Raw genomic sequence first — 12,705 nt, forward strand, 5'->3', positions numbered from 1 at the left:
ACTTGGACCTCCCCCTCCCCCAAGCCGACCTTCTTCCAAATTTCTAGTTTTCCTTCCTAAGAGTTTGTTTATGTATCCATCTCTTGCCACCCCAAGCATCCTCCCTACCGTACATTCCTCCCCTCACCCATTATTTGTCTGACTCTCCCTCGAATTTGTCTTTCATCCCTGCTACCCCCAAACTTTGCTTCATACCTGCAATGTGTAAATCCCCTCTCTCTCTCTCTCTCTCTCTCTCTCTCTCTCTCTCTCTCTCTCTCTCTCTCTCTCTCTCTCTCTCTCTCTCTCTCTACTGGTCCATTGCATCCTGATCCGTTCAGTGTTCTAGCTCTTACACAATGAGCCTTGACTCAGACAATTCAGACAACCTTTCCAATTCAGACAGAGTTTTAACAATGCACAGTTTCTTTTTGTGGCTGGTGTGTGTGTGTGTGTGTGTGTGTGTGTGTGTCTGTATATATATATATATATATATATATATATATATATATATATATATATATATATATATATATATATATATATATATATATGTATATATATATACATACATATATATATATATATATATATAACAACAAGGTTGGGGATTCAAATGGCCTCTAAAAAATGGATTCAAATGGCCTCCAAATGGCCTCATCAAAAATGGCCTCTAAAACATACATACATACATACACACACACACACACACACACACATACACACACACACACACACACACACACACACACACACACACACACACACACACACACACACACACCCCTTCAAAGTATGGTCTCCATCCTCCAAACCGTTCAAAAATAGATAAGCAGCTTCCAATATGTGGAACTCTGGATTTTGATCAATCTTGGATCTTGTCATGCGCAAACTATTTCGTAACATTTCACAGTGAAAAGTAAATACTATAAATGCTTAAATGCCTCGATGAACAGGAGAAAATGGATTTATGATGTCAAGTCTTCAAAACAGCTGTTCACCACCATCTCATATCTTCCCCCATCCAAAACCTTGATCCTTTCTACGCCTGCTAATTCACCCCAGACACACTTTTTTGAAATTCCAACTTCTTTCCTGGAAGTCCTTTGAGCCTGGCGTTGGCTTAGCGGTCAGGGTACACGGCTTAGGATCCTAGGATCCTGGGTTCGAATCCCGGTCGATCGCTGAATTAACGCCAGGGGGGTTGACTCAGCCTGTCATCCTTCCGAGGTCGGCTAATTGAGTACCAGTTCACTGGTAATTCCCTGTTTGTCGTAAAAGGCGACAAACAGGGTTGGCGGCAGGAAGGGCATCCGGCCATAAAACATTGCTTCAAAAAGGGGACCAAAAAATAACAACAACCACGGTGCCCGAAAAAGGCCAACCCCCGCCTTGCGGGGAAAAATGGCCTCTAAAGGTGGTTTTTTTCCTGGAAGTCCTTGCAGTGTCCATATATTTTATACCTCTCCCACCTCCCCCAAAGCCCTCTCACTCCCACAGTTCTCTCGATGGCCCTGCTCTCAAATGTTGTGTTTGTGTCCTTCCCCCTCTCTCCCCATCTTGTCTACCGCTCCCCTTATATTGTGTTTTACGTGTCGGTTTGACTTTTTGTGTGATTAATGTTAGCTCTTTCACGAGCCTCGATCTTGCATACAAAAAAAAAAAAAAAAAAGGTTGATAAAAATGATAAAAAGTCAACAAGAAAAAAGTCAAACAAGGGAAGTATAAATGTAAAGCTTGGATGATATGTGGTGATTCTCAGAACAATTCCTGAGCTTTCAGGAGCAATTCTGAATGAGAAGGCCAAACAACGCACAAGCATAGTTTACATGAAATCACGTTGCAATCTATCTGGGCACCAACCTGGCAGATCACGAGGAAGGTCCACGTGATTGAGATATTTTGTAGTAAAGTAGGTACTCTCAGTTGATGGACAGCGAAAGCCACAGTTTGTCATGACAGGCAGGATACCACGCAGCGCTTTTAAGTCACAGACAGATTCGTCGCTTTCCCACTGTGACTCGAGGTACATCAGGTAGGTTTGGACAAGAGCCTTTGGTTTTTCCTACAGGAACAGCAATCAAAGAGAAGCAATAAAAATGTTTTTGAAGAAAATAACTAGAAAATGTAATTTGAAGCGAATGCATCGATGGATATGCCTCCACCCACGTTAGACGTCAACCCTTTATTACGTTTGATCTCAATTAAAGGTGACATTAAACATTAAAGGTCACATGAGGGAGACAAAAACCCCAAAAGAAAAGAAAAGAAAAGAGGTCAGGCAAACAAAAATCGTTTAAAAGTTTATCATCAAACTAAATAATAACCATAATAACACATTTCATTTTATACCAGCAGAGTGCACTGGGTGGGTCAAGTTTGTGCATCACTTCCTGAAAAAAGTAGTCTGTGTTTTGCAAGAAGACAATAGATGTTTGCATGGTGTGCACTTAAAAGGTTCAAGATAGTCTAAAGGTCTAAAGGATACGTGCCAATAAAGTAGGGTCTAAGACAGGGGTTGCCAAACCCAAGACAGGGGATACCTGTACTTGGGTGACTAGGACCTTTTGATGGATCGCGGGTGACTATGCGCAGATATATACCATATTCAAGCGTTGGCAGCTTGCCAACTTCTCACAAATCCCGGTTTTTGAGAGGCAAGGGGTGAGGGAGGGGGGGGGGGGGGCAAGGGGTGAGGGAGGGGGGGGGGGGGCAAGGGGTGGGTTCACACCAAAAGCATTTTTTCAGACACCGGTACCATTTTTATGGTAGGCACAGGTACCATTTGGGAAGTGGGGCGCATGTGTCTTCAAATTTTGGGTTGTGGTCAAAAATATTTGGGAGCCTATTGTCTAATGTAAAATATGCTTCGTTATTTGAAGCCAATTTCAAAAACAGACTTCAATGTTCCCCGAAATCTGCAAGCTTGATTAAAGCAGGGTTTGATGCACCCTCTGTCCGTGCGACCACCAAGGAAATTTTGAAAGTCGGTAAGGATGAAAGTACCGTTCCAACTTGCGAAGACAGCGATACTGAGGCTGGAGATTGGAATGAATAACAACAAGCATTCTGAGTATTGCGCTGCAATACATGTCCCCTACCGGCAGTCTGTCGTCCGGAAAACTGTTGGGGAATTATATAATTACCAACTCACGGTCTGAGGTAACTTGGCTAAAAATTATCCGATTTGCACCAAATAAAGTTCATGAACGGTTGCACAGACCCCTACTTGTCACTAAAAGTGGAAACAGAATGTAAAATGGAGTTAAAACAAGGAATATTAACAACTTTGACTTACCGCACTCCAAATTATAGTCTGGAAAACTGTTGGGGAAATTACCAAAGTTCAAAGTGCCATAACTTTGTCAAAAATGATCGAAACGTCGTGAAGTTCGAACTTGATCTGCAACTTATCATGAGGAAACCATGTACCAAGTTTGAAATCATTAGCATTAAGAGTTTAGAAAAAAAGTCCGGAAAACCGTTCTTTGCGTGACGGACTGACAGGTGGAGGGACGGCGTGCAAACCTATAGTCTCCTACGGTGTACACCGGTAGGGAACTAATAACCAATGCTGCTGGAGACCATGAATTTACTAATCTCTGCATTAAATTAACTATTGATCTGCTGCTTCACTTTCCCATCATATTTTGGAATCCATATTTTAATGGTCCCATACAGTGCTTCATTGGTTCTGTATGATTTTCACCAGGTTCATAAACCTTAGTTTATAATAATAATAATAATAATAATAATAATACATTTATTTTATATAGCGCTTTTTAAGAAGCCCAAAGACGCTTTAATAAAGTATGTTTTGATGACCAATTCTCTTAAGTTCTGGTTACACTGCAAGTTATTTCTCCCGATGTAAACATTCACTGTGGCTTCACATGGTTAACATCGTTGAGATTGTCATGTGTTTTATGCCTGCTCTGCCAAATTTAAATCTCTGAACCTTATTTTCATGTCACTCAGCATGAAAATTTCCACTTCTACAGTTTCCAAAATAGTCATAATGGGCATGACCTCTTGCATCTTAATTGTAGGATATATCATTTTCCGTGTCTTCATCGGCAATCACATCAACCGGAAGGGTAATGAAACTGCAAGCTCACCTTCCAAGCGCCGCTCCTGAATTCGGGGATGACATGATGTTCGATGACTTCGCGAGGTGTGATGTGCCGAACCTGCAGCTGCTCAAGCAGGCACCACATCTGGGACAGTGCCGTGGCATCAAGGCCAAGGAAAAGTGCAGGATGCAGGACACAAAGATTTGTCTGTAGTTCTCCCAATTCTGCATACATTAACAAGAAGAGATTGAGGATTAAGACATAATAATGCGAAAAATGTATATATATATATATATATTGTTGCGGTTTTTAGAACCTTCACTTTGTAAAATAATAAGCCTTGTAAATAATTCCCTGTAAATATCCCCATCTTCCAAAGGTCAAAGATCGCACCCTAGCTAGTCCAGATTGCAACACGGAGGACACCATAGGAACTTCTTCAGTTATTTCATTAGTATGTGTTTCAGGTAAGGCTCTGTTTCCAATAGTTTGACTCTGCGTTGTATTAATCAAATAACCTAGGCCCCATGTTCAATCCTGTTCATTTTGCGGCTTGCCTCCATCCAAATTGTGTTCCCTTGCTTGCCAGCAGCGTTCACTGCCTGGCTCAAACGCCATTAACCATGCGGTCAGAGCGGAGAAAAAGGGGGAGGAGTTATCGGAGCGAGGCGCAGCCCTGTTAAGGGCAGGGTCGGTGAGCCCTCGCGACCCACCAGGGCCGAGGCGAGCTTACCGGTTGGTGTGTCCTAAAAGCCCGCGGCTTGATACGCGAGCGCGTGATATAAGCGCTCGCGTGGGACTACTTACAGAGAGAGTGAGGGAGCCGGTCTGCAGACAAGAAGTTGAGTGAGAGAGTCGGTGAGTCAGAGACAAGAGCGAGAGAGGGGGAGTGAGACAAGAGTGAGCGTCAGACACGATTCCTCCCCGGTATATGAACCGCCCCCCCCCCCCCACCTCCCCCTGCATGTAAGGTCCGCTCACGCCGACAATACCGCGACAATACCAACCGCGCTGCCTGCCGGGTTTCGCCGCGGGACCGGAGTGGAGCGTGAACCAGGGCCGGAGCCAACATTGGCTCATCTGCTTGGAGTTTCCTCCCTGCCATTCCCCTTTCGTGTAAGTCTGTTTGTATTGTCCTGGGCATGTTAATTAAGACTGTATAAGCTTGCCCTGTGTCCTTTTGCTCTTCTTCTTGTACATGCCCTTCTTTCGTTTCCTCTTCAGTATTGTTAATAAATTCTGTGTTCTTCCTTACTTTGGTTTCTGTTCCTCCATTCGATCGTCTTAGTCTTTTCTCCATTGAGTACCTGTGGCACGATTTGGCCAATCGCTTTAATCGGGTTAGTCTTTTTGCTAACGGCTCGAATCGTGGATTGCTAAACCGCTCGGCAATTTCCACCTGTCCGTGGTTCGAGCGGGAAAATTATCTCCCTGCTTTGCGGAGAGATTGGCACGCAGGTATTTGGGAATCCATCTTGACCAATCACCCTGGCCAATCTCGACCGCAAAGGAGCGTTATAATTTCCAGGGCTGGGGGATCGGCCAGTTTAAAAGACAAGGGGATTAACCCCCTCTTGGTAAGGGGAAGTGCCGACCCCCGGATCCGCAACAATATATATATATATATATCTATATATATATCTATATATATATATATATATATATATATATATATATATATATATATATATATCTATATATATAAAGTAGAGTTGGCCTCTGTGTCTGTATCCTGATGTATCTACGATCTCTAAGATCTCGAGAACCCGTGGACGGATTTGCGAGCGGAAAGTACTGTTCGACTCGGGATGGTCCCAGGAATGTCACGGAGACATAAACATTTAAAAAAATTTCGGGTTTTAAAATTAGCGTATTATTAGCACTAGCAGAAGAGAGAGGGATTCGAAGGGAGGGAGCGCAGCGCTTCTAGCGCTTCTGACTACAGCACACCTTAAAATTAAAAAAACTTCGGGTTTTAAAATTAGTGTGTTACGCGTAATTAGCGCTAGCAGAAGAGGGAGGGAATCTAAGGGAGGGAGCGCAGTGCTCCCTCCAGCGCTTCTGTTAGCGTAATTAGCGTATTTCGGAACGTTAATTTTTCAACTTCATTATTCGGAATCAGTACGTCCCAGAGAACCTTCGTAACGTTAATTTTTCAACTTCATCCGATTGACATGGGACCAACGGCATGTGACAAAGAGTGAAACATACAGGCTACATTTATTTGACGACAATGAGTTCCGACTTCCGACCTCGGTGGGATGACAGGCTGAGTCAACCCCCCTGGTGTGAAGGGGGAGGAGGAGGGGAGGGGGAAGAAAAGGGGAGGGGAACGAGGGGGAAGGGGATGGGAGGGGGGGAGGGGGGAGGGGGAAGGGGGAGGGGGAGGGGGAAGGGGAGGGGAGGGGGGGAGGGGAAAGGGGGGGAGGGGGAGGGGAGGGGCCCTTCTTCCCCTGGGCACCCCCGCACCCTTCCCTCCCCCCTTCCCCTCCCCCCCTCCCCCCTTCCCCCTCCCCCCCATTCCCCTCCCCTCCTCTTCCCCCTCCCCTCCTCCTCCCCCGCTTCCCCCTCCCCCCTCCCCCCCGTTCCCCTCCCCTCCTCTTCCCCCTCCCCTCCTCCTCCCACTCCCGTGCAAAGCCGGGTACCTCTGCTAGTATATATATATACATATATATAATAATAATAATAATAATAATAATAATAATAATACATTTATTTTATATAGCGCTTTTCAAGAAGCCCAAAGGCACTTTGACAAAAAACAAGTGCAAAAAGACAAAAATCAATAGGTAAATAATCAAAGCAAAAGGAAGGAGAAGGAGAAGAGATAGTCAGGGGTTAAATGCTGTGGGTTAAATGTTGAATGCAGTGTTGAACAGGTGGGTCTTGAGTGATGTTTTGAATGTGGTGAGTGAGGAGGAGTCTCTGATGGTGTGTGGTAGTGAGTTCCAGAGGGTGAAAGCAGCGATGGAGAAGGCCCTGTCCCCCCAGGATCTGAATTTGGTCCGGATGGGGGGGGGGGGGGGGGTCAGGAGGTTGGTACCAGCAGAGCGGAGGTTGCGGGGGGGAGTGTGTCTGGAGGGGAGGTCAGTCAGGTAGGATGGGGCTAGGTTATGGAGGGCTTTGTAGGTCAAGAGGAGGATTTTGTACTGGATTCTCTGGGGGATGGGGAGCCAGTGAAGCTTATAAAGGACGGGAGTGATGTGGTCACGGGTCCGGGAATGGGTGAGTAGACGGGCAGCGGAGTTCTGAATGTATTGGAGTTTATTGGTGATTATTGAGGGTGAACCATAGAGGAGGCTGTTGCAGTAGTCCAGACGGGAGGTGATGAAGGCGTGGATGAGGGTTTCTGCAGCCATGGAGGAGAGGGATGGACGGAGACGGGCGATGTTTTTCAGGTGAAAGAAGGCTGTCTTTGTGATCTGTTTAGTGTATTTGTCGAAGGAGAGGGTTTGGTCAAAGATGATGCCAAGATTCCGGATGTGAGGGGAGGTGGATACTGGGAAACCGTCGATGTTCAGGGCAAAGTTATGGGTGGATTTGGTGAGCGTTTTTGAGCCAATGATGATTATTTCAGATTTATCATAGTTAAGTTTGAGGAAGTTGATTTAAAGCCAGGATTTTATTTCAGTGATGCAGTTTGTAAATATATATTTATTTATTTTTTTATGAAGTTTTATTTATTTATTCCTGCGAGGGGCTAAGTGTGAAAAAATTCTGACTATGCGGGGCTCAAACCACGGACCTCCGTTGATAACACGTCAACAGCCCACTGCGCTATTGAACCAGCCACAATCTCCTCAGAACTTTTCCACACTTAACACGGCAAGCTTTATAATGGCCGATGTCTTACGTGCCTGCTAGGCAGACCCCAAATGTTAACGTAAGTATAAAAATATGCGTATGTATGTGTGTATATGCAGAAGTGCATTGAAGATTCAATCAATTTTTATAAACAGGAATGAAATTCCTGCGAGGGGCTAAGTGTGAAAAAATTCTGACTCAATATATATTGCGCATGGTGATCTGAGGCTTGTGTGCGGCTGCTCGGCCATGGAAACCCATTTCATGAAGCTCCCAACGAACAGTTGTTGCGCTGACCTTGCTTCCACAGGCAGTTTAGCACTTGGTAGTGAGTGTTGCAACCGAGGACCGACGATTTGTGCGCTACGCGCTTCAGAACTCGGCGGTCCCGTTCTGTGAGCTTGTGTGGCCTACCACTTCACGGCTGAGCTGTTGTTGCTCCGAGACGTTTCCACTTCACAATAACAGCACTTACAGTTGACCGGGGCAGCTCCAACAGGGCAGAAATTTGACGAACTGACTTGCCACTAAAAGGTGGCATCCTATGACGGTGGCACATTGAAAGTCACTGAGATCTTCTGTACGGCCCATTCTACTGCCAATGTTTGTCTATGGAGATTGCATGACTGTGTGCTCGATTATATACACCTGTCAGCAATGGGTGTGGCTGAAAGAGCTGAATCCACTAATGAGAAGGAGTGTTCGCATACATTTGGTCATGTAGTGTATATACGTGTGCACGAACAAAAAGAGGTGGATGCTTCAATACCTGGGAGGCCCCAGCTCCACCTTCTGAAGCCTGCATATGTCGATATGTGGATGACACACACACACACACACACACACACACACACACACACACACACACACACACACACACACACATACACACACACATGTGCTCACCAGTAGTGCATAAAGTTGGCTATCCCATCTAAATTTAGATTCCCTTGTGGCATGATAATGATCCTATGGTATCTTTCAAAAAGAGGAGACTATTGTGTGCTGGTATAACCGTGAGCTGCAGCACACCCAAACTCGAAATGGTCCTTTCCAACCTACATACATATTGTTGCGAATATGGAATTTGGCCTCCATATCCGCTTGTAAATATTCCCCTATTTTCTCCAATACTCCCCAACTTTCCCCAATCCCCCATTCCCTAGTCCCATTGCATGTAAATAACAATCAGTAGAGCCGACCTTCCCCTTATTCCCCCATTAAATGTCGTGCCCAGGTCCACCGCACCACACGTAGACAACTTTCGGACATCTTCCTAGTTATTCTTATTCTATGTCAGTTAAGGCCTCGTCTCCATTAATTATGACTCTTCGTTGCACCAGAATGTGATTATATGGCATCAGTAGTGAGTTTAGGACCTTTCCCATACCTCCTTCCATCTTCTTCCCCAACAATTACAACAACAACAGAGGAGATGGCGGCGGAGCGGGGGAGGATGCGTCCTCACACCGGCTCGATTAGCTCCAGACCATGCGCTCCACGGGGTTACCACGAAGGGGCTCCTTGTCAGCTCCTCGTCAAGGGCGGAGCCTGGTAAACCCCCCGCACGCACCCAATGAGAAGCAACGTGCCGATTCCACGAGGCGGAGCTAACGAGCCGAGGGCGTGTCACTCCCCGCCGGATATACGCGGCCCCGCGCCGGATGTGACGTCAGATGCGCCCCCAGCCTGGAGAGAGAAGTCGCCACCCCTCGAGCGCTGCAATACCTCCACCGCATCTCTTAAACTGGACCGTACGTGATCCTGCCCTGAGCCCAGGTGCACCTGGAGCGATCGCTACCCGCTTTCCTTTCCATCAACCCCCGTGTGAGTCAGCCTTGTCCCGCGTTTACCTGTCGTCTGTCCGGGGATAATATAAGTGTGTTTAAGTGCCCACCTTCCTATGTTTCCCTCTTGTCCCTGTAATCTAAACCTTCCGCATTATTGTAATAACAACCTTTGAGAACCGTATCCCTGGTGTCGTGTCGTATTAATTCCAGCCGTGTGTCTTCTTTTTCCTTCATTGGTCTAGCATAGCGCGATTAGTCAACGTTCGGGCACAATCGGGTAACTTGTGCAGACGTGGTCATACCATAAAACCGCTCGGTAAATAACATCCAAGCCACGTCTGTAACAATTGGTGTCGAGGAGTGGAATTCGAACCCGGGACTAAATTAGTTAGGCCCAAATTTTGGGAGGGAAAATCGATTCGGAGCGCGTTTCCCGCGCGAAATTATAACGGCGAAATTTCAATTTGTTTTACGAAAATAAAAAAATAAAAACCGAATTTTGAAAGTCGCGCTATGGCGGATCAAGACAGCTGGGGTCCGGTAAAGGAGAGTGAGGTAGGGTCGATCCAGGACCAAAATGAGGGACAGGAGGAGAGTGAAGCAGTGAGGGCGGCAGGTTCGCAAAATAGCGCCGTCACGCACGAAGAAGCGGGCGCGCAAAATGGCGCCTCGCTGGTCACCGTGCCCGCGACCGAAGTAGCGCCGCTGGGAAGATTGGAACTTTTTTTTATACAAATGACGGCCCTTATGGAAAAGAATAGTGAGCGATTGGAAAACCAAATGGGGGTAATGAGGGACGAAGCGAGGGCTCGGAGTGAGCAATTGGGGGTAATGAGGGACGAAGCGAGGGCTCGGAGTGAGCAATTGGGGGTAATGAGGGACGAAGCGAGGGGTACCGGTGAGAAGTTAGACAATAATTTTGAGGAGTTAGACAAGAAAATTGGGAAGTTAGACAATAATTTTGAGGAGTTAGACAAGAAAATTGGGAAGTTAGACAAAAATTTTGAGGGGTTAGACAATGGGATAAAAGAGGTGAGAAATGGGTTAGAGGGGGTAGAAAATAGAATGGCTGCCCAGGAGAATCAGATAGAGGGAGTGAAAACTGGGTTAACGGGGGTAGAAAACAGAATGGCCGCTCAAGAGAATCAAATGGAAGGGATGCAAAAAGGGTTAGAGGGGTTAGAAAACACCATGGAAGGCAAATTGAGGGACATGAGGGACCAAGCGGAAAGGGAAGTTAACCAAATGGGGCAGCAGATAGAGGGGGTCAGAATGGGGGTAGAAACCAAACTGGATGCTCACAGGGAGGAAATGGAGCAGATGAGGGTGGCATCTGGGCAGGAGATGCAAGTGATGGGAGAGGAGATCAGAAGAGGAGTGAGTGAAGAGGTCGGAGGAGTGCGCGAGGAGGTGAGGCACTGTAAGGAGCACATGGAGAAGGAGGTGAGAAAGGGGACTGTAAAGTTACAAGGGGGCATAGAGGTCCTGACGCAGGAGGTGGAACAGCTGACGGAGGGACAAAAAGGACTAACGGAGCAGGTTCAAAGGAACACTGCGGTATTAGGAGGGTTAAAAGTGACACAGAAAGAACTAAAAGACGACTTGATAGCGACGAAGAGGGAATGTCAGATGGTACGTGAGGGACTGACAACGAGGTTGGACGAGGTGGTAGAGGTAATGGAGACGAAGGACCGGCAGGTGAGGACGCACATGGAAACGGTCAAGGTAGCCTTGGAGGACGAGCTTGAGGAGACGTACCGGGGAATAAAAGAGGTGAAGCACAAATTAGAAGAAGTGGAAGAAGGGATGAGTGAAATTAAGAAGCGACGGAGAGGGGATAAGAAAGAGATAAAAGAGGAGATAAAAGAATTGGTCCAAAGTCTGTGTTTGGATCGTGATGATGTGCTCATTAACCGGATGAGGGATTCGCAGGTGATGGAGGAGAAGCGGAGAGGAAGAGGACCCGGTGTAAGTGGTGACCAATATGGTCGTGCGTATGATGCGCCAGGTGATTTAAGAGGCTTGGGGGTCGAGATAGACCCGGGTGTTCGTGAGAGGCCGTTGGTGAAGTGTGCGACAGGTCTGGTGTGCGAAAAAGGAGGTGAGCGAGAAAGTCCGACTCTGGGGTGTGTGAGGAAAAAGTGCGTGCCAAGGAGTGAGTGTGCTGGCGAGAGTGAGTCGGTCGTAACGCGTGTGCGAGGGGGCACATGGAAGCGCGGTGTGGTGAGTGTTACAGAGGGTGTGACGGGAGAGTGTGCGCAAGAAAGGTGTGTGACGGACAGGTGCATGAGGAAAGAGTGCGCTGTCAGAAGTAAGGAAGAGTGTCCACCTGTGGTGAGTGTTACAGAGGGTGTAACGGGAGAGTGTGCGCGAGAAAGGTGTGTGACGGACAGGTGCATGAGGAAAGAGTGCGCTGTCAGAAGTAAGGAAGAGTGTCCACCTGTGGTGAGTGTTACAGAGGGTGTAACGGGAGAGTGTGCGCGAGAAAGGTGTGTGACGGACAGGTGCATGGGGAAAGAGTGTGCTGTCAAGAGTAAGGGTGAGTGCGCTGTCAGGAATGGAGGTGGAAGTAGTGAGAGTGACATGGAGCGTGAGTTAGTTGTGACAGGTGAGCGAGGATGTACACCTGGGATGGAAGGATGCACACCTGGAATGGTAGAGCGTGAGTGGGAATGCACGCTGGAGTTGGTGGTGAGGCACGTGGTTGGGTGTGCGAATGAGAGCACACCTGTGATTGTCACAGAGGAGGTGACCGAGGAGGGGGCGCGAAGCGGTGTATTGGTGAGGTGTGCGAGCAACGAATGTGTGCCAAAGTGTTCGGTGGTCAGGTGTGTGACCAAGGCTGTGAGTGGAATGGGTGTACCTGGGTGTGTAAGGAAGGGTACGAGGAGCATGGGCACAGCTGGATGTGTGAGAAAGGAGCGGGCTTCGGGGTGTAAGCATGCAGGTGAAGCATCGACGTTAGACGGGGTAGAGTTTAGAACGACTTATAGCCGAATCGGGCCCTCGGTGCGTGCCGGGCCTCGCTTTGAACGGCCGCGTCCGTGCTCCACTAGGCG

The 12,705-nt window shown here is 47.3% G+C and overlaps 1 protein-coding gene across 3 annotated transcripts in view; it reads right to left on the bottom strand.

Annotated features, from left to right (window-relative positions):
* The window catches only part of LOC137415827 (uncharacterized), a 240,735-nt gene that overhangs the window by 94,059 nt on the left and 133,971 nt on the right, over nt 1-12,705 (bottom strand). For all 3 annotated transcript variants that reach the window (XM_078768483.1, XM_068101345.2, XM_078768484.1), the window contains 2 exons: nt 4,098-4,276; nt 1,843-2,044 (listed from right to left, as the gene is read on the bottom strand). In XM_078768483.1, the coding sequence (XP_078624609.1) occupies nt 1,843-2,044; nt 4,098-4,276 (381 nt within the window). The remainder of the gene's footprint in view (nt 1-1,842; nt 2,045-4,097; nt 4,277-12,705) is intronic.

This window comes from Myxine glutinosa, chromosome 14, assembly GCF_964187855.1.
Source record: "Myxine glutinosa chromosome 14, kmMyxGlut1.1, whole genome shotgun sequence".
Classification (NCBI taxonomy): Eukaryota; Metazoa; Chordata; class Myxini; order Myxiniformes; family Myxinidae; genus Myxine; species Myxine glutinosa.